Here is a 22,064-nt window from a genome sequence, read left to right as displayed (position 1 = left end):
CTTAGTTTTTTGTCTGCTCTTTGAAAGATAATATTCTCAATCTGACCAATCCATGTTTCTCAGTTGAGACTATTTGTGAAGTTTCAGAATACACAGCTAAGACTGGGTGTTTGAGTTTGCATAAGATAATCATTAATAGGTTTTACGTACATTCATTCTCAAAGTCCTGGTGAAACTCTGAAGTTTGAGCTTCTATCAGAGAAGAGTCAGTCTTATTGCTCAACTTTCCTGTTTCTTTTTCCAGTTGTTGCTTTGATGCTTGGGTAGGGGTGATGTGGGGAGAATCAGATGACAGTATGTCATAATAAGAAGAAGATGAGAGCTTGTTGTTACGTAGAGAAGTGAACATTCCTCTGATTATACTTGAGGAGCCCTCTAACCACAAACAAACCATCCTGCTCTTGAATCCATCACATGAAGACCTAGAAACATAAGGTCGGGTGTCACTTTCACAGTTAGGAAGCCAAACTCCTCCAAGTCATAAATTTGCCCATAAATTGAAAGCTTGTCTTGTTTTCAATACCATAGGACTTTATCTCAAAATGCTTTAAAAAAGGTAATTTTAAAATTAAAAAAAAAATCAACTCAGTTGAGTTTCAGAACTCCAAGGATTTGTAAAGTACAACATAATTTGGATGAAAAGGTTTGACACAATACACAAGCTTCTGCAGAAAAATTCTTTTTCTTGAGTATAATTTTGTAGCTAAAAGCCCTAGATTTTCCCCTCTTTCTTGTTTGGTTGCTGCTAATGAATGTTTGTTTTTTACATTTTTTGTAAATCAATTCATGGAAAATAGATGGGGAAACTGTGGAAACAATGTCAAACTTTATTTTGGGGGGCTCCAAAATCACTGCAGATGGTGACTGAAGCCATGAAATTAAAAGACGCTTACTCCTTGGAAGAAAAGTTATGACCAACCTAGACAGCATATTCAAAAGCAGAGACATTACTTTGCCAACTAAGGCCCATCTAGTCAAGGCTATGGTTTTTCCTGTGGTCATGTATGGATGTGAGAGTTGGACTGTGAAGAAAGCTGAGTGCTGAAGAATTGACGCTTTTGAACTGTGGTGTAGGAGAAGACTCTTGAGAGTCCCTTGGACTGCAAGGAGATCCAACCAGTCCATTCTGAAGGAGGTCAGCCCTGGGATTTCTTTGGAAGAAATGATGCTAAAGCTGAAATCCAGTACTTTGGTCACCTAATGCAAAGAGTTGACTCATTGGAAAAGACTCTGATGCTGGGAGGGACTAGGGGCAGGAGGAGAAGGGGACAACAGAGGATGAGATGGCTAGATGGCATCACTGACTCGATGGACGGGAGTCTGAGTGAACTCCGGGAGTTTGTGATGGACAGGGAGGCCTGGCGTGCTGTGATTCATGGGGTCACAAAGAGTTGGACATGACTGAGCGACTGAACTGAACTAAACTGAACTGAATGAATGTTTGTTTTCACCTTTTTTTGTAAATAATTTGTTAATATTGTGAATAGATTTTTAGAAAGAATGAATTGTATGAAGCAGATTTAATCTTCCAAATTAAGCAAATTTATATTCTGATGTTCTTGAAATTTATATTTGCTTAGTGACATCCAGAAGTTCTAGCTTTTAACTTGCTGTTGCTCAGTCCCTAAGTCTTGTTCTAGTCTCTGCAACCCCAAGGATTGCAGCAAGGCTCCTCTGTCCTTCACTGTCTCCCGTGGTTTGCTCAGATTCACCTACATTGAGTAGGTGATGCCATCTACCATCTTATCTTTTGCTCCCCCTTCTCTTTCGGCCTTCAGTCCTTCGTAGCATCAGGGTTTTTCCCAATGAGTTGGCTCTTTGCATCAGGTGGCCAAAATATTGGAGCTTCAGTTTCAGCACCATGAGTTTAAAATTTTTCTTTTAATACCAAGTTCTTGACCAGTCTGTGACTGATTTTTATATGTATGAGCTAAAGATTTAATTTCACCATTTTCTATAATCAATTTAGTACAATTTTTTACAAAATGGATATTAGAATAAAAATAATGTTTGAATATGTGGCGTTACACTAAACAGAATTAAATCAAAGTCTATTAAATAAGTTAGTAATAAGTTTCTTCAGAGACTGGGGTTGAAGTTCTGAGGGAAAGAAAGAAAGTACTGTTACTTTGTATTATGATTATTTCTAAAATGTGATACTTTTTTTTAACAATTATATGTACTTCAACTGAAAAATATTTTTGAAAAAAAAATCAGGTTTCCCACTCTGTCCAAATGTTTGTAATGATAGTTTGTTAGCAGCCGTGAAGGAACTGTTTATATTTTGTAATGAGAATCAGTACATGACACAGAGTAAAATGACTATTATATATGTTAGGTTATGATGGTGGTGGTGGTGGTTAGTTGTGTCTGACTCTTTGCAACTACATAGACTGTAGTCTGCCAGGCTCCTCTTCCATGGGATTTCCCAGGCAAGGAGAATGGAGTGGGTTGCCATTTCCTTCTCCAGGGGATCTTCCAGGATCAAACCACCTCTCCTGCATTGCAGGCAGATTCTGTATCGCTGATCCACCAGCAAAGTCCATTTTACCTTATAATGGTTTCTAAATTTGGTTGCAGGTTCAGTGATGGAGGTGAGTCTTTTTTTTTTTTAATTTAAATTTATTTATTTTAATTGGAGGCTAATTACCTTACAATATTGTATTGGTTTTGCCATATATCAACATGAATCTGCCACAGGTGTACACATGTTCCCCATCCTGAACCCCATCCATCTCCCTCCCCATACCATCCCTCTGGGTCATCCCAGTGCACCAGCCCCAAGCATCCTGAGCCTTGTTTTAAATCATTCTATTGAAAATAATTAGATTCATCTTACACATAATGACTTTGCCTACTAAACATTCATCAGATGGTATCTTCTGAATTCCAACATCTATTCTTAGGGTTCTTCCCACAGTTACTGCCCTTGATGGGCTGGATGGATAAACAAAATCAAACCGTGCCTGGTGAATTCATCCTCACGGGAATCACAGGCTGGCCGGAGCTGCAGGCTCCCTTCTTTGTGCTCTTCCTCGCCATTTATGCGGTGTCGGCGGTGGGAAACTTGGGCATGATCGTTCTCACCAAGGTGGACTCCAAGCTACAGACACCCATGTACTTCTTTCTCAGAAATCTGGCTTTCATCGACCTTGGCTATTCCACATCGGTGGGACCCAAAATGCTGGTAAATTTCGTAGCTGATCAAAACACAATCTGCTATCATTGCTGTGCTATGCAGCTGACTTTCTTCATCCTGTTCATCATCAGTGAACTTTTCATCCTGTCGGCAATGGCGTATGACCGTTACGTGGCCATCTGCGACCCTCTGCTCTACACAGTAGTTATGTCCCCGAGAGCATGCTGGGTGCTGGTTGCAGTCCCCTATGTTTACAGTGCCTCCGTTTCTCTGATAACTACCATCAAGATATTTACTTCATCCTTCTGTGGCTATAACATCATTAGTCATTTCTACTGTGACAGTCTCCCCTTGCTAACTTTGCTGTGCTCAAGCACATGGGAGATTGAGCTGTTCATATTGACCTGTTCCGTGTTTAACTTGGTTTCATCTTTTCTGATAGTCCTTGTATCTTACATACTGATCCTTAAGGCCATCCTAAAAATGAACACTGCACAGGGCAGGCAGAAGGCTTTCTCCACGTGCGGCTCTCATCTGACAGTGGTGGCTGTACTGTATGCCACTCTAGCCTTTATGTATATGCAGCCCAAATCCAGCCACTCTTTCGATACTGACAAAATGGCCTCTGTATTTTTCACTTTGGTCATACCCATGCTGAACCCTGTGATCTACAGCTTGAGGAACAAGGAAGTAAAAGGTGCTCTGCATAGGATGTGGAAAAATCTCTGCAAAATTCCTATATAAAAGTAAATATAGAAGGCATGCACGATAAATTAGATTATAGACAACTGTTTATTTTATGTGAAAAATTACTCAAAAGCAGCAATTTGTGAAAGCCATGCACACTAGGAATGGTTTCTCTTGTGTCAACTGTAGATGTTCACGTTGTGATCATTCTTCTGGTGTCAACTCTGGTTTAACCTCAAGTTTCAGTGCAAGAGACTCAAGTCCAGATCACTGTTCTCACTTTGCCAAGTATTTATGTTTCAACTGAAGGGAAGCCTTTTTTTTTTTTTTACTACATCCATCATTAAATATTTTTTAAAGACATTCTTGTGTCTTTTAATAAAATGTTTTTTTTTGTGTGTGTGTGTTGTGTATTACATAACATTTAAATACTAGTGCCCATCATACTGGCTAAGTAGAAGATGGCAGTTAGTGTTCTTTTGCTGGCGAATACAACAATGAGCAATACATCAAAAATATTTGCCTTAATGAAACGTTAGCCATATCCCCTTTATGGCTGCTGCCATCTCAAATTTCTGTCAAATTATGAAACAAACATTTTTAAGCTTGGGGAAACAAAAATAACACGGCAGTTATTCTATTTTGGATATGTTAATTAAAAATCCAAAAAAATAAATTTCAAGCTAAAATATTAGAAATAAGAAATTAATTTTACCAGGTTGATGGCTATAACGTCAGCATACAGAAATAGTAACTTTGTAGACTATTTTTGTAGAGTAGCCTGCTTCATTTTATTCTTTGAAGCCAAATTTGCTTGTTACTCCAGCTTCTTTTGACTTACTGCTTTTGCATACCAATCTCCAATTATGAGTAGAACATATATATTTTTTTATTTTGGTGTTAGAATCAATTAAATTCTTTTAGCCAAAGATGTAGAAGCTGTTTACAGTTATCAAAATCAAGACCTGGAAACGACTGTGACTCAGATCATCAGCTCTCATAGCAAAACTCAGGCTTAAACTAAAGAAAGCAGGGAAAACCACTAGGCCAGGCAATTATCAGTTCAGTTCAGTCCCTGAGTCATGTCCAACTCTTTGCAACCCCATGGATTGCACCACACCAGGGCTCCCTGTCCATCATCAATTCCTGGAGCCTGTTCAAGCTCATGTTCATCAAGTCAGTGATGCCATCCAACCATCTCATCCTCTGTCATCCCCTTCTCCTCCTGCCTTCAATCTTTTCCAGAATCAGTGTCTTCTCCACTGTCTTGACTGTCTTCTCAGTCAGTTCTTTGCATCAAGCAGCCAAAGTATTGGAGTTTCAGCTTCAGCATCAGTCCTTTCAATGAATATTCAGGACTGATTTCTTTTTTTTTTTTTAAGTTTTAGTTTTTTATTTTTTAAATTTTAAAATCTTTAATTCTTACATGCGTTCCCAAACATGTACCCCCCTCCCACCTCCCTCCCCATAGCATCTCTCTGGGTCATCCCCATGCACCAGCCCCAAGCATGCTGTATCCTGCGTCAGACATAGACTGGCAATTCAATTCTTACATGATAGTATACATGTTAGACTGTCATTCTCCCACATCATCCCACCCTCTCCCTCTCCCTCTGAGTCCAAAAGTCAGTTATACACATCTGTGTCTCTTTCCCTGTCTTGCATACAGGGTCGTCATTGCCATCTTCCTAAATTCCATATATATGTGTTAGTATACTGTATTGGTGTTTTTCTTTCTGGCTTACTTCACTCTGTATAATCGGCTCCAGTTTCATCCATCTCATCAGAACTGACTCAAATGAATTCTTTTTAATGGCTGAGTAATACTCCATTGTGTATATGTACCACTGCTTTCTTATCCATTCATCTGCTGATGGACATCTAGGTTGTTTCCATGTCCTGGCTATTATAAACAGTGCTGCAATGAACATTGGGGTACATGTGTCTCTTTCAATTCTGGTTTCCTCGGTGTGTATGCCCAGAAGTGGGATTGCTGCGTCATAAGGTAGTTCTATTTGCAATTTTTTAAGGAATCTCCACACTGTTCTCCATAGTGGCTGTACTAGTTTGCATTCCCACCAACAGTGTAGGAGGGTTCCCTTTTCTCCACACCCTCTCCAGCATTTATTGCTTGCAGATTTTTGGATGGCAGCCATTCTGACTGGTGTGAAGTGGTACCTCATTGTGGTTTTGATTTGCATTTCTCTGATAATGAGTGATGTTGAGCATCTTTTCATGTGTTTGTTAGCCATCCGTATGTCTTCTTTGGAGAAATGTCTATTTAGTTCTTTGGCCCATTTTTTGATTGGGTCATTTATTTTTCTGGAATTGAGCTGCAGAAGTTACTTGTATATTTTTGAGATTAGTTGTTTGTCAGTTGCTTCCTTTGCTATTATTTTCTCCCATTCAGAAGGCTGTCTTTTCACCTTGCTTATAGTTTCCTTTGTTGTGCAGAAGCTTTTAAGTTTAATTAGATCCCATTTGTTTATTTTTGCTTTTATTTCCAGAATTCTGGGAGGTGGATCATAGAGGATCCTGCTGTGATTTATGTCGGAGAGTGTTTTGCCTATGTTCTCCTCTAGGAGTTTTATAGTTTCTGATCTTACATTTAGATCTTTAATCCATTTTGAGTTTATTTTTGTGTGCGGTGTTAGGAAGTGACCAAGTGGGCTTTATCCCAGGGATGCAAGGATTCTTCAATATCCGCAAATCAATCAATGTAATTCACCACATTAACAAATTGAAAAATAAAAACCATATGATTATCTCAATAGATGCAGAGAAGGCCTTTGACAAAATTCAACATCCATTTATGATAAAAACTCTCCAGAAAGCAGGAATAGAAGGAACATACCTCAACATAATAAAAGCTATCTATGACAAACCCACAGCAAACATGATCCTCAATGGTGAAAAATTGAAAGCATTTCCCCTAAAGTCAGGAACAAGACAAGGGTGTCCACTTTCACCGCTACTATTCAACATAGTTCTGGAAGTTTTGGCCACAGCAATCAGAGCAGAAAAAGAAATAAAAGGAATCCAAATTGGAAAAGAAGAAGTAAAACTCTCACTGTTTGCAGATGACATGATCCTCTACATGGAAAACCCTAAAGACTCCACCAGAAAATTACTAGAGCTCATCAATGAATATAGTAAAGTTGCAGGATATAAAATCAACACACAGAAATCCCTTGCATTCCTATACACGAATAATGAGAAAGTAGAAAAAGAAATTAAGGAAACAATTCCATTCACCATTGCAACGAAAAGAATAAAATACTTAGGAATATATCTACCTAAAGAAACTAAAGACTTATATATAGAAAACTATAAAACACTGATGAAAGAAATCAAAGAGGACACTAATAGATGGAGAAATATACCATGTTCGTGGATCGGAAGAATCAATATAGTGAAAATGAGTTTACTACCCAAAGCAATTTACAAATTCAATGCAATCCCTATCAAGCTATCAGCCACATTTTTCACAGAACTAGAACAAATAATTTCAAGATTTGTATGGAAATACAAAAAACCTCGAATAGCCAAAGCAATCTTGAGAAAGAAGAATGGAACTGGAGGAATCAACTTGCCTGACTTCAGGCTCTACTACAAAGCCACAGTCATCAAGACAGTATGGTAGTGGCACAAAGACAGACATATAGATCAATGGAACAAAATAGAAAGCCCAGAGATAAATCCACACACATATGGACACCTTATCTTTGACAAAGGAGGCAAGAATATACAATGGAGTAAAGACAATCTCTTTAACAAGTGGTGCTGGGAAAACTGGTCAACCACTTGTAAAAGAATGAAACTTGTAAAAGAAGGACTGATTTCCTTTAAGATGGACTGGTTGGATCTCCTTGCAATCCAAGGGACTCTCAAGTGTTTTCTCCAACACCACAACTCAAAAGCATCAATTCTTCCGTGCTCAGCTTTCTTTATAGTCCAATTCTCATATCCATACCTGACCACTGGAAAAACCATAGCTTTGACTAGATGGACCTTTGTTGGAAAACTGATGTCTCTGCTTTTTAACATGCTGTCTAGGTTGGTCAGAATTTTTTTGCAAGGAGCAAACATCTTTTAATTTCATGGCCACAGTCACCATCTGCAGTGATTTTGGAGTCCCCCAAAATTAAGTCTCTCACTGTTTCCACTCTTTGCCCATCTATTTGCCATGAAGTGATGGGACCAGATGCCATGATCTTAGTTTTCTGAATGTTCGTTTTTAAGGTATGACTTGAATCAAATCCTCTGTGCATATGCAGTGGAGATAACTAATAGATTCAAGGCCTTAGATCTAGTAAACAATGTGCCTGAAGAACTATGGGCAGAGGTCCATAACATTGTACATGGCAAGCAGAAGGGGGAAAGGCAGATATAGCGACAGATCTCCTCTTCTTGGGCTCTGAGATCACTGGGGATGGTGACTGCAGCCATGAAATCAGAAGATGATCGCCCTTGGCAGGAAAGCTGTGAGAAACCTAGGTAGTGTGTTGAAAAGCAGAGACATAACTCTGCCAACAAGGTCCATATAATCAAGGCTATGGTCTTCCCAGTGGTCATGTATGGTTGTAAGAGATGAATCGTAAAGAAGACAAAACACCAAAGAATTGATGCCTTAGAACCGTGGTGCTGGAGAAGACTCCTGAGAGTCCCTTGGACAGCAAAATCAAGCCACACAATCTTAAGGAAAATCAACTGAATACTCATTGTAAGGACTGATGCTGAAGCTGAAGCTCCAGTATTTCAGCCATCTGATGCATACAGATGACTCAATGGAAAAGTCCCTGATGCTGGAAAAGAGTGAGGGCAGAAGGAGAAGAGGGCATCAGAAGATGAGAGATGGCTGGATGGCATGACTGATGCAATGGACATGATCTTGAGTAAACTTTGGGAGATGGTGAAGGACAGGGAGGCCTGGCATGCTGCAGTCCATGGGGTTGCAAAGAGTCAGTCACAATGGGTGACTGAACAACAAAATACATCTTTATTATGTTTTTTGATGAATGATACACATTTAGTTTGATGTTATAGGCTTGTACTCTTTGAATAGTGAAAAAAAATGCAACCCTTGGAAAGGGAGTTAATATTATTAAGAAACTCCACCTTTTAAGATTTTCATGATTATGCTTGGACCCTTAATGAAGATGTGAAATATGTTATTTGATATCATATGATACAAAATCATATATAAATATGATATAGATTTGATATAAATGGAATTTATTTCAAAATTTTCACACCAAATAATGACACATACCCACAGTGTTTTCCAACATGTCTGACGTAGGGTGCAGCATGCTTGGGGCTGGTGCATGGGGATGACCCAGAGAGATGTTGTGGGGAGGGAGGTGGGAGGGGGGGTCATGTTTGGGTACGCATGTAAGAATTAAAGATTTTAAAATTAAAACAACAACAACAACAACAACAAAAAATTAGAATGCTAATAAATGAATGACAATTATATTTAAAAAAATCTATTTTCTGAAAAAAAAAAAAAAAAACCTATGTCTGAATTAAAGGCATTATATCAATATATTTATAGTCCTTGTAATTTATCTGCTTCTAATATTCTATGGGTTTCCCAGATTTATCCATATTATTGCAAGGATCAGTGCCATTTGAAAGTTATCATTCTTTATTTTTTGCTAGAGGTGAGGTCAAAATAAAATATTAAAGCATCCATTTCACTACATTGTGACTTCATCACACCATAATATCTAACTAGTTAGAGGACTCTCACTCCCTCCCACCTACAAATCTTTGAGGCTTTCAAATCACCCCTTAAATGACTAACTGCACATCTAATGGAGATTGGAATGAAAAAGAAAATCTGTACAAATACAGATTTACTCACAGGACAGTCCTTTCAAAGTTATGAAGCAGGAATGTATATTTTACTTAAAATTAAGGTTATTTTCCATTCTTTATTTATTTAATAGCTCTTTCCAAAACTCACTTTATTCTCTCTCAAAAAATTACTTTGATGTTTAACTACATGCATTTAAATGCATATTTTTGATCTCTCTTTGTAGATTACATTTACTGTCATGCACTTATTGTTGAAAGGTATAGTTGAAAAAAAAAGTAAGGTATAGTTGATGGCATCAGCAGAGGTGGGTGAGGGAGAAGGATTAGAAATGATTTAGCTTCTCTAACCTCTGTACTTGGTGTATACAGTGAAGGTCCAATGTTCGCCCTTGCCCATTGTGTTTTGTACATATTTTCAGGTGATTTTCGGCCATTTGTATATCTCCTGCAAGAAATTTCTGCAAGAAATTCCTGCAAGAAATCACATACTTTGTCTGCTTTTAATTTGGGTGTTTTTTCTATTGTTGAATTATAAAAGTGTTTTGTATATTTAATGTATTAGACACATCAGACATATGATTCCCAACTTTTTCCATTGTGAAGGTCACATTTTTAAAATACTTTGAGAGTGTCCTTTGACAGACAAAACTTTGCTTTAATTTTCATTTAGATGAAGTCAAATTATTTATTTTTGTTTTTTGTACTGTTTATGTGTCATGTCTAAGACACCTGTCAGGAGCTAAGTGACTTGGGAGAGAGAGAACTGAGCTGCCAATTAAATTAACAAACCATAAACATAAGATTTAAGATTTTAACCACTTATTACAATGATAATCTCATCATAGCTCATGAGGGTTAATCATTATTTTTATATTTATTTCCAGTTTATGTTTCCCGAATGGCCTGACTGGACAAACACAATCTGATGATGCTGAATGAATTCATCCTCGTAGGAATCACTGATCTCCCTTCGCGGCACCTTTGTTTGGACTCTTCCTCATTGTTTACATGGCTTCAGTGGGGGGTAACCTGGGCTTGATCATTCTCACCACGATAGACTCCAGGCTACACACACCCATGTACTTTTTCCTCAGACACCTGGCTTTTACTGATGTTGGTTACTCAACAGCTGTAGGACCCAAAATGCTAGTAAATTTTGCCATAGATCAACGTACAATCTCTTATCATTGGTGTGTTACTCAACTCACTTTCTTCAGTTGGTTTATCACCAGTGAAATTTTCATTCTGTCTGCTATGGCCTATGACTGCTACGTGGCCATCTGTAACCCTCTGCTCTACACAAGCATCATGTCACAAAGGTTACATCACACACTAGTGGCCATTCCCTATCTATACAGCCTCTTTTTGTCTCTGCTGACCATCATAAAAATTTTTATTTCATCATTTTGTGGTCATGATGTCATTAAGGATTTCTATTGTGATAGTCTGCCCTTGATATCTTTGCTCTGTTCAGACACACTTGAAATTAAATCGATAATTCTGATCTTTTCAATTTTTAGTTTGGTTTCATCTCTTCTGATAGTTCTCGTGTCCTATATCTGGATCCTTATCTGCATCTTCAGGATGAACTAGGCAGAAAGCAGACACAAGGCTTTCTCCACCTGTGGATCTCATTTGACAGAGAATGTCATGTTCTATGGTGCTCTCTTCTTTATGTATGTGCAGCCCAAATCCAGTGATTCCTTTGATACTGATAAAATGGCATCTTTATTCTATACTCTAGTAGTATCCATGCTGAATCCAATGATTTACAGTTTGAGGAACAAACAGGTGAAAAATGCCCTGTCTAAAAACTGGAAAATATTTGCAAATATACTATTTAAAATTCACTCTAGGATATGCTAACAATGGGCAATGTATTAGTGAATGTATACTATTATTGGTATTGTGTAAGCCTTGTAAACTTACCTCTATTGGATGAACAAGAACTGATGTACGAGAAGCATAGAAATAAAGAAAACTATTCATTACTCTGAAAGAACATATATCATCAACAGATGACCTATCCCTGCTCAGATATTCACCCATGCCTAGTTTCAGGCCCTCATCTGCCTTTCCCACGTGTTCTCATGGGTGACCTATTATGTGTCTCTTTGTTAAAACACTTATTTTTATAAACCAGATAATGTATAGTACATTCACAGTTTTTCTTTAGTGCTAGCAGAGTAAAAGGTACAAAAAAGAATGGCTGATAAATAATACATAAATGATTCATTCAAGAAATTAAACATGCATTGGCTTTTTAACAACCAAGACTCATTCTTCATGAGGCTTAGAGAAAATACAGAAAATTTGCAGAATGAAAAGTGAGCTGTAAATATGACTGATATTGTTGAGCATTGTTAAAATGAAAAAGAAGAAATATCCAGGATGGAGCTTAAATTTTGATTAAAGTTGTCAGGTGGCCTTGTTTAAGAATGATGCTTAAATAAACTCTTGAGAATTTGAGTGAATGGAATATGTGTATATTTAGGGGAAGACTGCTCCCAGTCAAAAAATGAGCAGAAGATCTAAATAGACATTTCTCCAAAAAGATATATAAATGGCCAATAAGCATATAAAAAGATGCACAACTTTGATAATTATTAGAGAAATACAAATCAAAACTACAGTAAGATATCACTTCCCACTGTTCAGAATGACTATCATTTAAAAAGTCTACAAAGAGTATATGCTAGAGAGGGTTTGAAGAAGAGGGAATCATCCTACACTGTTGGTGAAAATAAAATTTGGTGCTGCCACTATGGGGTCTCAAGAGTCAGGCATGAATTAGCGACTGAATGACCATCACCATCATATGGAAGACAGTATGGAGGTCCCTGTGCCACTAAAGTTGCCACATGATCCAGCAATCCCACTTCTGAGCACATATATGGAGAAGAGCAATTCAAAAAGATACATGAACCTCAAGGTTCATAGAAGCACCATTAAGAATAGCCAAGACATGGAAGACACCTGTCCACTGAGGGATGGACAGATAAAGATGTGGTATATGTACATGATGAAATGCTCTTCAGCCATAATAAGAGAATGAAATAGTGCCACTTGTATTAATACTGATACACTTTGAATGTATCATACCAAATGCAGTCAGAAAGAGGACGGCACATACCGCATGATATCACTTACATGTGGAATCTAAAAGCAATGCTACACACTAACTTAGTAACAGAACAGAAATAAACTCAGAGGCATGGACAAAAACTTATGGTTCCCAAAGTGGAAAGCGGGGGGAAGGATCAGTTTGGAGCTTGGAAATAAATAAAGACTAGAAGGCAATGGCACCCCACTCCAGTACTCTTGCCTGGAAAACCCCATGGACAGAAGTGCCTGGTGGGCTGCAGTCCATGGGATCGCTGGGAGTCAGACACAGCTGAGCGACTTCACTTTCACTTTTCACTTTCATGCATTGGGAAGGAAATGGCAACCCACTCCAGTGTTCTTGCCTGGAAAATCCCAGGGATGGGGGAGCCTGGTGGGCTGCCGTCTATGGAGTCGCACAGAGTCAGACACGACTGAAACAACTTAGCAGCATATATATATATATATATATATATATATATATATATCCCCATTATGATTTATTACAGGATATTAAATATAGCCCCCTGTCCTTTATATATATATAAAATCTACATGACACATTGTTACTTTCAGTTTATTTAATTACTTACATAATGTCTAGAGACAGACAGTTTTTCCTTTAAAGAACCTCAATATTTGCTTTTGAAGACTTTCAAATGATTAGATGAAGCCCACCTATATTTTGAGGAGCAATTGGCTGTACTGAATTTCTATTCATTTAAAAGTTAATAAAAATTTTAAAAAGAATAATTTTCACAGTGACACTAGACTGATATTTAACTAAACAATTGGGCACCACAGCCTAGCCAAATGGGTACAGAAATTAACCATCAAAGCAGGAAAAAAGGGAACATTAATAAAGGGTAAAAAATAGGAAACCAATATATGTAACTTATTTACAGGTACACACAAACTGCTCTGGATTATTAAACACCTCAGTACTTGCATTGTTATATTTTAATGCTTCAGGGACAGTCAAGAAATTGCTTGGCAACTCCTCAGGGAGAGTCAGAGAGGGAGAGAAAAATGCATAAATTGTTCTCACTATTTGTGTTGCAAAGCACATGAGAAAGTCAAACAGAGGTTTCATTACAGGTAAATAGCATATTTCATGTGGTGCCTTATTTTAACAATAGATGGATAGCTTTGGTGACATTTGCAAGATAGCAGTTTTATTCTATGACAAATCACAGCAAATCATGAGGATATTTGGCTCTTTTCCATGTACAACTTTCTACTGATAATGTATGAGCAGAATAGAACTGCATCCCTTTCCCTGCCTATAACTGTTCAAATATTTTCACAAATACTAAGGAGCATCTTTGAAATGTCAGTGTCATATTATTTACTATTTGGAGGCCTGGTGTGCTGCAGTCCATGGGGTCACAGAGACTGACATGACTTAGGGACTGAACAATAGGAACAGATGTTTCTATAAATGCTTAATTGTATGAATAAGAAAGGACACAACTGTGGGACGAGAAAACCCAAAGATTCAGGAATTTAAAAAAAAATTAAGTCAGAATTACAAAGCTGCTGGTGGGTGTTCTTATGGTTGGGTGTTCTTCCAAGTCTTTAGTCAGTTAGCGACTCTGGGATCTTATTGCGTTCTCAAAATATTGTGTTGTTAATGAATAATTAAATCAATATATTCATGGGAATGTTTCTGATCTTTTGATGAGCAAAAGCAGGGTTTTCCATCTTGCATTGCAATGTGGAAAGAAATTTTTGGAGGCCAGGAATTTTGAGTACCCAGTGTTACGGTGAATCTGCAACCCAGCACAGGTAGTAAACTATAGAAAAGTAATCTCACACATTTCATTCAATTCTGAAGCTGGTGAAACAAACAAACAAACGATTCTCTTCAATGCTCCCCCCCACCCCCCCCCGCCTTACCTTACAGGAAAATCAGCATTTACCAGTGTAGTTTATTTATTTATTTTTCTTTGCTGTAGCCGTTCATAAGCAAACTAAACAAAGATTTATGTCACTTCATGGTTTCCTATTTGTAGTGCCATATTTCTGATATAAGAAACCATGTATATGGGGATAGGTTAGGACATCAGAGGTCCAAAACCTTATAAGCAACATATTTGATGAGATAAATGTGGTTTTCGAATCAACACATACATAACCTAATTTTATGAATATTATATTTTTATTTACTTTCCTAGAGTTCACAGAGAATCCTGATACTTGTTTTTCTTGTATCAATTTTAATTCTTATTTATTTATTTTTAGGAAAGCAGTAGTACATTAAAAAAAATGACTTTATTTTTCTTGCTATTGCTTTTGTTTTAGTTGTTGACACTCCATTGTGCCTGACTCATTGTGACCCCACAGACTGCAGCATGCCAGGTCTCCCTGTCCTTTGCCATCTACTGAAGCCTGCTCAAACCCACATCCATTGAATCGGTGGTGCCATCCAACCATCTCATCCTCTGTGGTCCCCTTCTCCTCCCACCTTCAACCTTTCCCAGCATCAGGGTCTTTTCTAATGAGTCAGCTCTTCACATGAGGTGGCCAAAGTATTGGAGCTTCAGCTTCAGCATCAGTCCTTCCAATGAATATTCAGGATTTATTTCCTTTAAGACTGACTGGCTAGGTCTCCTTGCTGTCCAAGGGACTCTCAAGAGTCTTCTCCAACACCACAGTTTAAAAGCGTCAATTCTTCAGTGCTCAGCCTTTTTTATGGTCCATCTCTCACATATATGCATCACTACTGGAAAACCATAGCTTTGACTATAAAGTCCTTTGTTGGCAAAGGACACGTTGTTCCATGTCTAGTTCCAACTGTTGCTTCTTGACATGCATACGGGTTTCTCAGGAGGCAGGTTAGGTGGTCTAGTATTACCATCTCTTTAAGAATTTTCCACAGTTTGTTGTGATCTACAATCAAAGGCTTTGGCACAGTCAGTGAAGCAGAAGTAGATGCTCCTCTGTAGTTCTCTTGCTTTTTCTATGATCCAATGGATGTTGGCAATTTGGTCTCTGGTTCCTCTGTCTTTTCTAAATTCAATTTGAACATCTGCAAGTTCTCGGTTCATGTAATGTTGAATCCTAGCTTGGAGAATGTTGAGCATTTCTTTCCTTGCATGTGAGATGAGTGCAATTGTGTGGTAGTTTGAATATTTTTTGGCACTGCCTTTCTTTGGTACTGGAATCAAAACTGACCTTTTCCAGTCCTGCAGCCACTGCGGAGTTTTGCAAATTAGCTGGTATTTTGAGAGATCACACCATTTTGGTTATCTGGGTCATTAAGGTTTTTTTTTTTGTTGTTCTTCTGTATATTCTTGCTAGCTCTTCTTAATATTTTCTGCTTCTGTTTGGTCCACAACATTTCTGTCCTTTATTGTGCCCATATTTGCATGAAATATTCCCTTGGTATCTGTAATTTTCTTGAATAGATCTCTAGTCTTTCCCAGTCTATTGTTTTCCTCTATTTCTTTGCATTGATCACTTAGGAAGTCTCTCTTATCTGTCCTTACTATTCTCTGGAAGTCTGCATTCAGATGCTATATCTTTCCTTTTCTCCTCTGTCTTTAGCTTCTAGTCTATTCTCAGCTATTTGTAAGGCCTCTTCAGAAAACCATTTTTCCTTTTTGCATTTCTTTTTCTTGGGGATGGTTTTGATCACCACATGCTGTACAGTATTGCAAACCTCAGTCAATTCTTTTACGTTAAAAAAATCTACATTCTACTCTGGTATCATTTTGTTTTCTTAGTGATATTCATGATAAGAATGATGTTTTTTAGAAATATTCATATATATCTTTAATTCACTGTACTTATACCTCTGCATTTAATGTTGTATGGATGTTATTTGCAGCCTTAATGTGAAAGCAGATGAAATAACATTCTGGAAATATATGATACATATAAATATATATAGATAGATATAGATGTATGCTTGTGTATCCTTAACTTTTTTCAGTACGATATTGTATAATATATAATAATTTAAAAACTTTTCTTTTTCTATAGAGAACTCTTTTATCCAATTTTAGTTACATCACAGTCTCTCGAGTTGCTCAGTTTCCTCATTGTGACCTCGGTTTCTCCTTGGCTAAATATACTGTCTGTGTTAAAAATAATTCAGTATATGTCAGTTTTAATGAAAATGCAGTTGGGGAGGAAGAAAAATGTTCCACTTTAAGTAAATATATATTACATATTTTAAGTTATATAGCAGATTAAAATACCTTGAGCAAGAGCTCACTGATGGTCCCAGTTGCAGTCATGGGGAGGGGTCACGAGGGGAGTGGGGGCACTGAGGGCTGTTTCCTGGGTAACACAGCCCTCAGTCTATTCACCATCATACACCCAAGAAGGAAGTCACACAAAAATAATTTATACGTGCATGTGTAAGGAGAGTCCAATTCAGGTAGCGTGCTTTTCCCACTAAGAAATTAAAAGCAAATGCACACAGAAATTCTATGTATTAGACATTTGAAGGGTATTTTCAGATAACATAAATGCAATTAAATGTTTAAATCTCATATATCTTCCCAACAATGCAGCAAGAAAGAGATTGAAATAACCTACCATATTTACCAGGGTACTCGTTTGCATATACAAAAAGTATAGCTATAACAGAGATTATATCAACCCATGTATGTTATATAGAATGTTTCCTTGTAAAAAAAATAATAAAAAAAAAAACAGTGTGGTATGATATGTTAGAACTCCATTATTTTTAAACCTCTGTTCAATATTGGTCAAATGTATTGATTTTATCATCTTGCACCCCCTGTAGACATAAGGGCTTTCAGATAAACTTATTTTAACATAAAGGCTTTTAAATCTTTCCACACATAATTGCAATTTGGGTTTCATTTTTTATGAGGTAAAGTTTAGCATGTGTAGTATGTAATATTATGTGACTTTAATTTTGTAAATATAATGGTGTGATGGTCATTATACAAAAAGATGACAGAAAAGTTTACCTTCACCTATAAAACAGCACCTAAAATTTATAAAGTTTTTTAGACATGTTTCCTTCATCTATATTTATATCAATCCATATCTATATCCCCACATCTACCGACTCTGGTCAGTCTTAGCCCTTTCGCATTTTGGGCTGTATAATTCCTTGTTGCTACATCAAACACTTTGTGACCCCACAGATTGTACCCACTGAATTTTCTTGGCAAGAATACTGGAGTGGGGTGCCATTTTCTCCTCCAGGGTATCTTCCAACCCAGGGATTGAACGCATGTCTTCTGAGTCTCCTGCATTTTAAGCAGATTCTTTACTCACTAAGCCATTGGAGAAGCCCCCTTGTTGTTTTGGGGGGCAGCCCTAATATATTAGGATAAATATCAGTGTCACTGGTTTCTAACTACCTCCAATGCTGACAACTGAAATGCCTCAAAATATTGTTACATGTTCTTTGGGGGGGTTAATCTCACCAGTGAAAAACTACAGGTCTCTCTCTCTCTCCAGATGTATATTTACCTCTCTTTTTTATTTCTATTTAATTTGTATGTTTTATTTAGAAGATGCAGAATTTTTCTTTGTGTTTAAAATATAATTTAAATTAATTTTATTTATGTCATGTATGTAAACTAAAATAAATCACTAAATTTCATTAATGATATCATTGACTATACGATATCTCTATTAAAATAGGTTTTCTGATAAAATGGAAGAACACAACAGAACGGTGCTGACTGAATTCATCCTCATGGGAATCACAGACAGCCCTGAACTGCAGGCTCCATTGTTTGGGCTCTTCCTCATCATCTACGTGACCTCAGTGGTGGGAAACTTGGGCATGGTCATCCTCACTACGGTGGACTCCAGGCTGCAGACACCCATGTACTTCTTTCTCAGGCACCTGGCTCTTACTGATCTGGGTTATTCAACAGCTGTGGGCCCCAAAATGTTGGTAAATTTTGTTGTGGGTCAGAATAAAATTTCCTATCGTTTGTGTGCCACACAGCTGGCTTTCTTCATCGTGTTCATTATTAGTGAGCTTTTTATCCTGGCGGCAATGTCCTATGACCGCTATGTGGCCATCTGTCAACCCCTGCTTTACGCAGTCATCATGTCACAAAGGGTGTGTTGGGCCCTGGTGGTGATCCCCTACCTCTATAGCACATTCGTTTCTCTTCTAGTCACTGTGAACATTTTTAATTCATCCTTCTGTGGCTATAATGTCATCAGTCATTTCTACTGTGACAGTCTCCCCATATTATCACTGCTCTGTTCAAACACACACGAAATTGAATTAATTATCCTGGTCTTATCAGGATTTAATTTGGTTTTCTCTCTCCTAATAGTGCTTGTGTCTTACCTGCTCATCCTCACAGCTATTCTCAGGATGAAATCCGCTGAAGGTAGGCGGAAGGCTTTTTCTACCTGTGGATCCCACCTGACAGTGGTCACCGTGTTCTATGGGACTTTGATATTTATGTATGTGCAACCAGAGTCCAGTCATTCCTTTGACACTGATAAAGTGGCATCTATATTTTACACCCTTTTTATTCCCATGTTAAATCCCTTGATCTACAGTTTGAGGAACAAAGATGTAAAATATGCCCTACAAAGGATTTGGATGAAATTATGAAATATTTTTTTCCTTAAAGATCACTATCAATGTGATTCCTGTAAATTAGTTTCAGGACTTTATACTTTACTGTCCGTGTTTTCAGAAGAAAAAAAAAATATAAATGAGTTCACATATTTTAGAGAATGGCTTTTGCATGTCAGTCACACTTTGAAGGGCTATAAATCCATTCGTGTAAGAAAAACAGAAGAAAAAAAAATTGCCATTTCTGAGAAAAAGAAATGAAACATAACCAAAGTAGTTAAATCAATTTTTAGAGTGTAGTGCAATGAATTAGGAACTATAGACCATGGAATAGTCAAGGAAAATGGGCATGCTATGGGGGAGAGAGAGAGAATGGTAGGTACAAAAGGGGAATTTAAATGATTCATTGTATCCTCAAACTTTAGAATAAACATTGAAGTTATCTTTGTGTGTCATGGTTCATCTGAAGAGCAAGCTTATTTGTGGTTTCAAGCAAGCTCCTTGGAGTGGGATGACTTAAACTCAATAGTCATATGAATTTGCTCAAACACCCTCCTTCCACGTGGGGAACTTAGGGTCCTGTTTTTTCCTCCTCAGTTTTATTATTACCACATATGAGTCCTACAGAACCTATTCACTCAACACCATGGCATTTTAACAACTCAGATCAGCAAAGCATCAGTTTCTGTCTTATTCAGTCTTTTCGTCTATACTTATGAATATATCAATTAAGACAAATTTCTTAGAGACAAAATTATTTTAAATAGTTCTTATCTAAAGGTCATTTTGCAAACTGACCATATGAGGGTCATATGCAAACTATATTTGGATAAGAGGTCCACTGTATGATAAATTATATTTGTTGCTTCTCTTTCATGTTGCTTTTTTTCCTCAAATTTGATTGATTACTAGTGTACATTATAGGATATGCACATTCAATGATAAGGATACATTATCTCACTGCATTGATTTGAGTTCCTCTTCTAAGAAATGTAATGTGTCAGTCCCATGAGTTGGTCTATGATGTATTTCAAACGAAAGTATAGTGTGACATGTAACAATTGATGTGCAAGTTATGATGTCTGTACTGATTTACTCCAAACTGCCATTCAGGTTCAGTTCAGTTGCTCAGTCATGTCAAACTCTTTGTGACCCCATGAACTGCAGCACAACAGGCTTCCCTGTCCATCACCAACTCCCGGAGTTTATTCAAACTCAAGTCCATGGAGTCAGTGATGCCATCTAACCATCTCATCCACTGTCATCCCCTTCTCCTCCTGCCTTCAATCTTTCCCAGCATCAGGGTCTTTTCCAATGAGTCGGCTCTTCGCATCAGGTGGCCAAAGTACTGGAGTTTTAGCTTCAGCATCACTCTTTCCATTGAATATTCAGGACTGATTTCCTTTAGGATGGACTGGTTGGATCTCCTTGCTGTCCAAGGGACTCTCAAGAGTCTTCAACACCGTAGTTTAAAAGCATCAATTCTTTGGTACTCAGCTTTCTTTATAGTGCACCTCTCATATCCATACATGACTACTGGGAAAAACATAGCTTTGACTAGATGGACCTTTGTTAGAAAAGTAATGCCTCTGCTTTTTAATATACTGTCTAGATAGGTCATAGCTTTTCTTCCAAGAAGCAAGCATCTTTTAATTTCATGGCTGCAGCCACCATCTGCAGTGATTTTGGTGCCCCTCAAAATGCTGTTTCCATTGTTTCCCCATCTATTTGCCATGAAGTTATGGGACCAGATGCCATGATCTTAGTTTTCTGAATGTTGAGTTTTAAGCCAACTTTTTTTTTTTTACTGTTCTCTCTCTTTTTCATCAAGATGCTCTTAAATCGCTCCACATTTCTGTCTACTTTTTGTATTTTTTTAAACATTAATGGTTTTTATTTATGTCATAGAGGGACTAGGTTTTTTCCTTCAACCACTGTCAGGGACTAAAATTTTGCATGTGATCAGTACTTCTCTGATGGTTCAGTGCTTAAGAATTTACTTGCCATTGCCAGCGACACAGGTTTGATCCCTGGTTGTGGAAGACCCCTCATACTCTATATAATAAGCCCTTGTGCCACAATCATTGAAGCCAGAATACCTATGGCCTGTGCTTTACAAAAACAGAAGCTCCCACCTGTTGTAACTACAGAAAGCTTGCATGCAGCAATGAATACCAAGAACAGCCAAAAATAAATAAATATTTATAATAAAAATATTTAAAAAACTATTAACATTTTTTATGCAGTCAAATAAATTTGAATAAAAAAATTCATTTGGATTAAAATTCTGTTACCAGTTCAGTTCAGTTCAGTCACTCAGTCGTGTCCGACTCTTTGCGACCCCATGAATTGCAGCACACCAGGCCTCCCTGTCCATCACCAACTCCCAGATTCACCCAAACTCACATCCATGGAGTCCGTGATGCCATCCAGCCATCTCAGCCTCTGTCATCCCCTTCTCCTTCTGCCCCCAATCCCTCCCAGCATCAGAATCTTTTCCAATGAGTCAACTCTTCGCATGAGGTGGCCAAAGTACTGGAGTTTCAGCTTTAGCATCGGTCCTTCCAAAGAAATCCCAGGACTGATCTCCTTTAGAATGGACTGGTTGGATCTCCTTGAAGTCCAAGGGACTCTCAAGAGTCTTCTCCAACACCACAGTTCAAACACATCAATTCTTTAGTGCTCAGCTTTATTCACAGTCCAACTTTCACATTCATACATGACTACTGGAAAAACCATAGCCTTGACTAGACGGACCTTTGTTGGCGAAGTAAT

At 37.7% G+C, this 22,064-nt stretch overlaps 2 protein-coding genes and 1 pseudogene across 2 annotated transcripts; all 3 read left to right on the top strand.

Annotated features, from left to right (window-relative positions):
• Positions 1-2,932: 2,932 nt before the first annotated feature.
• LOC138420448 (olfactory receptor 8K3-like) lies at positions 2,933-3,883 on the top strand. The gene has a single exon (XM_069553664.1). It carries the CDS (start codon positions 2,933-2,935, stop codon positions 3,881-3,883), a length of 951 nt encoding a protein of 316 aa, XP_069409765.1.
• Positions 3,884-10,577: 6,694 nt separating this feature from the next.
• LOC138420231 (olfactory receptor 8K3-like) lies at positions 10,578-11,515 on the top strand (annotated as a pseudogene).
• A 6,877-nt stretch (positions 11,516-18,392) lies between these two features.
• On the top strand, positions 18,393-19,325 carry LOC138420388 (olfactory receptor 8K3-like). Its single transcript, XM_069553577.1, has one exon. The coding sequence runs from the start codon at positions 18,399-18,401 to the stop codon at positions 19,323-19,325; it is 927 nt and encodes a 308-aa protein (XP_069409678.1). The 5' UTR covers positions 18,393-18,398.
• The last annotated feature ends 2,739 nt before the right edge of the window (positions 19,326-22,064 follow it).

Source organism: Ovis canadensis, chromosome 15, assembly GCF_042477335.2.
Source record: "Ovis canadensis isolate MfBH-ARS-UI-01 breed Bighorn chromosome 15, ARS-UI_OviCan_v2, whole genome shotgun sequence".
Classification (NCBI taxonomy): domain Eukaryota; kingdom Metazoa; phylum Chordata; class Mammalia; order Artiodactyla; family Bovidae; genus Ovis; species Ovis canadensis.
This window is presented reverse-complemented; position numbering and strand designations above follow the sequence as displayed.

Coding starts and splice junctions, on each gene's coding strand:
- LOC138420448 (XM_069553664.1), top strand. CDS start 2,933: ATGGGCTGGATGGATAAACAAAATCAAACCGTGCCTGGTGAATTCATC.
- LOC138420388 (XM_069553577.1), top strand. CDS start 18,399: ATGGAAGAACACAACAGAACGGTGCTGACTGAATTCATCCTCATGGGA.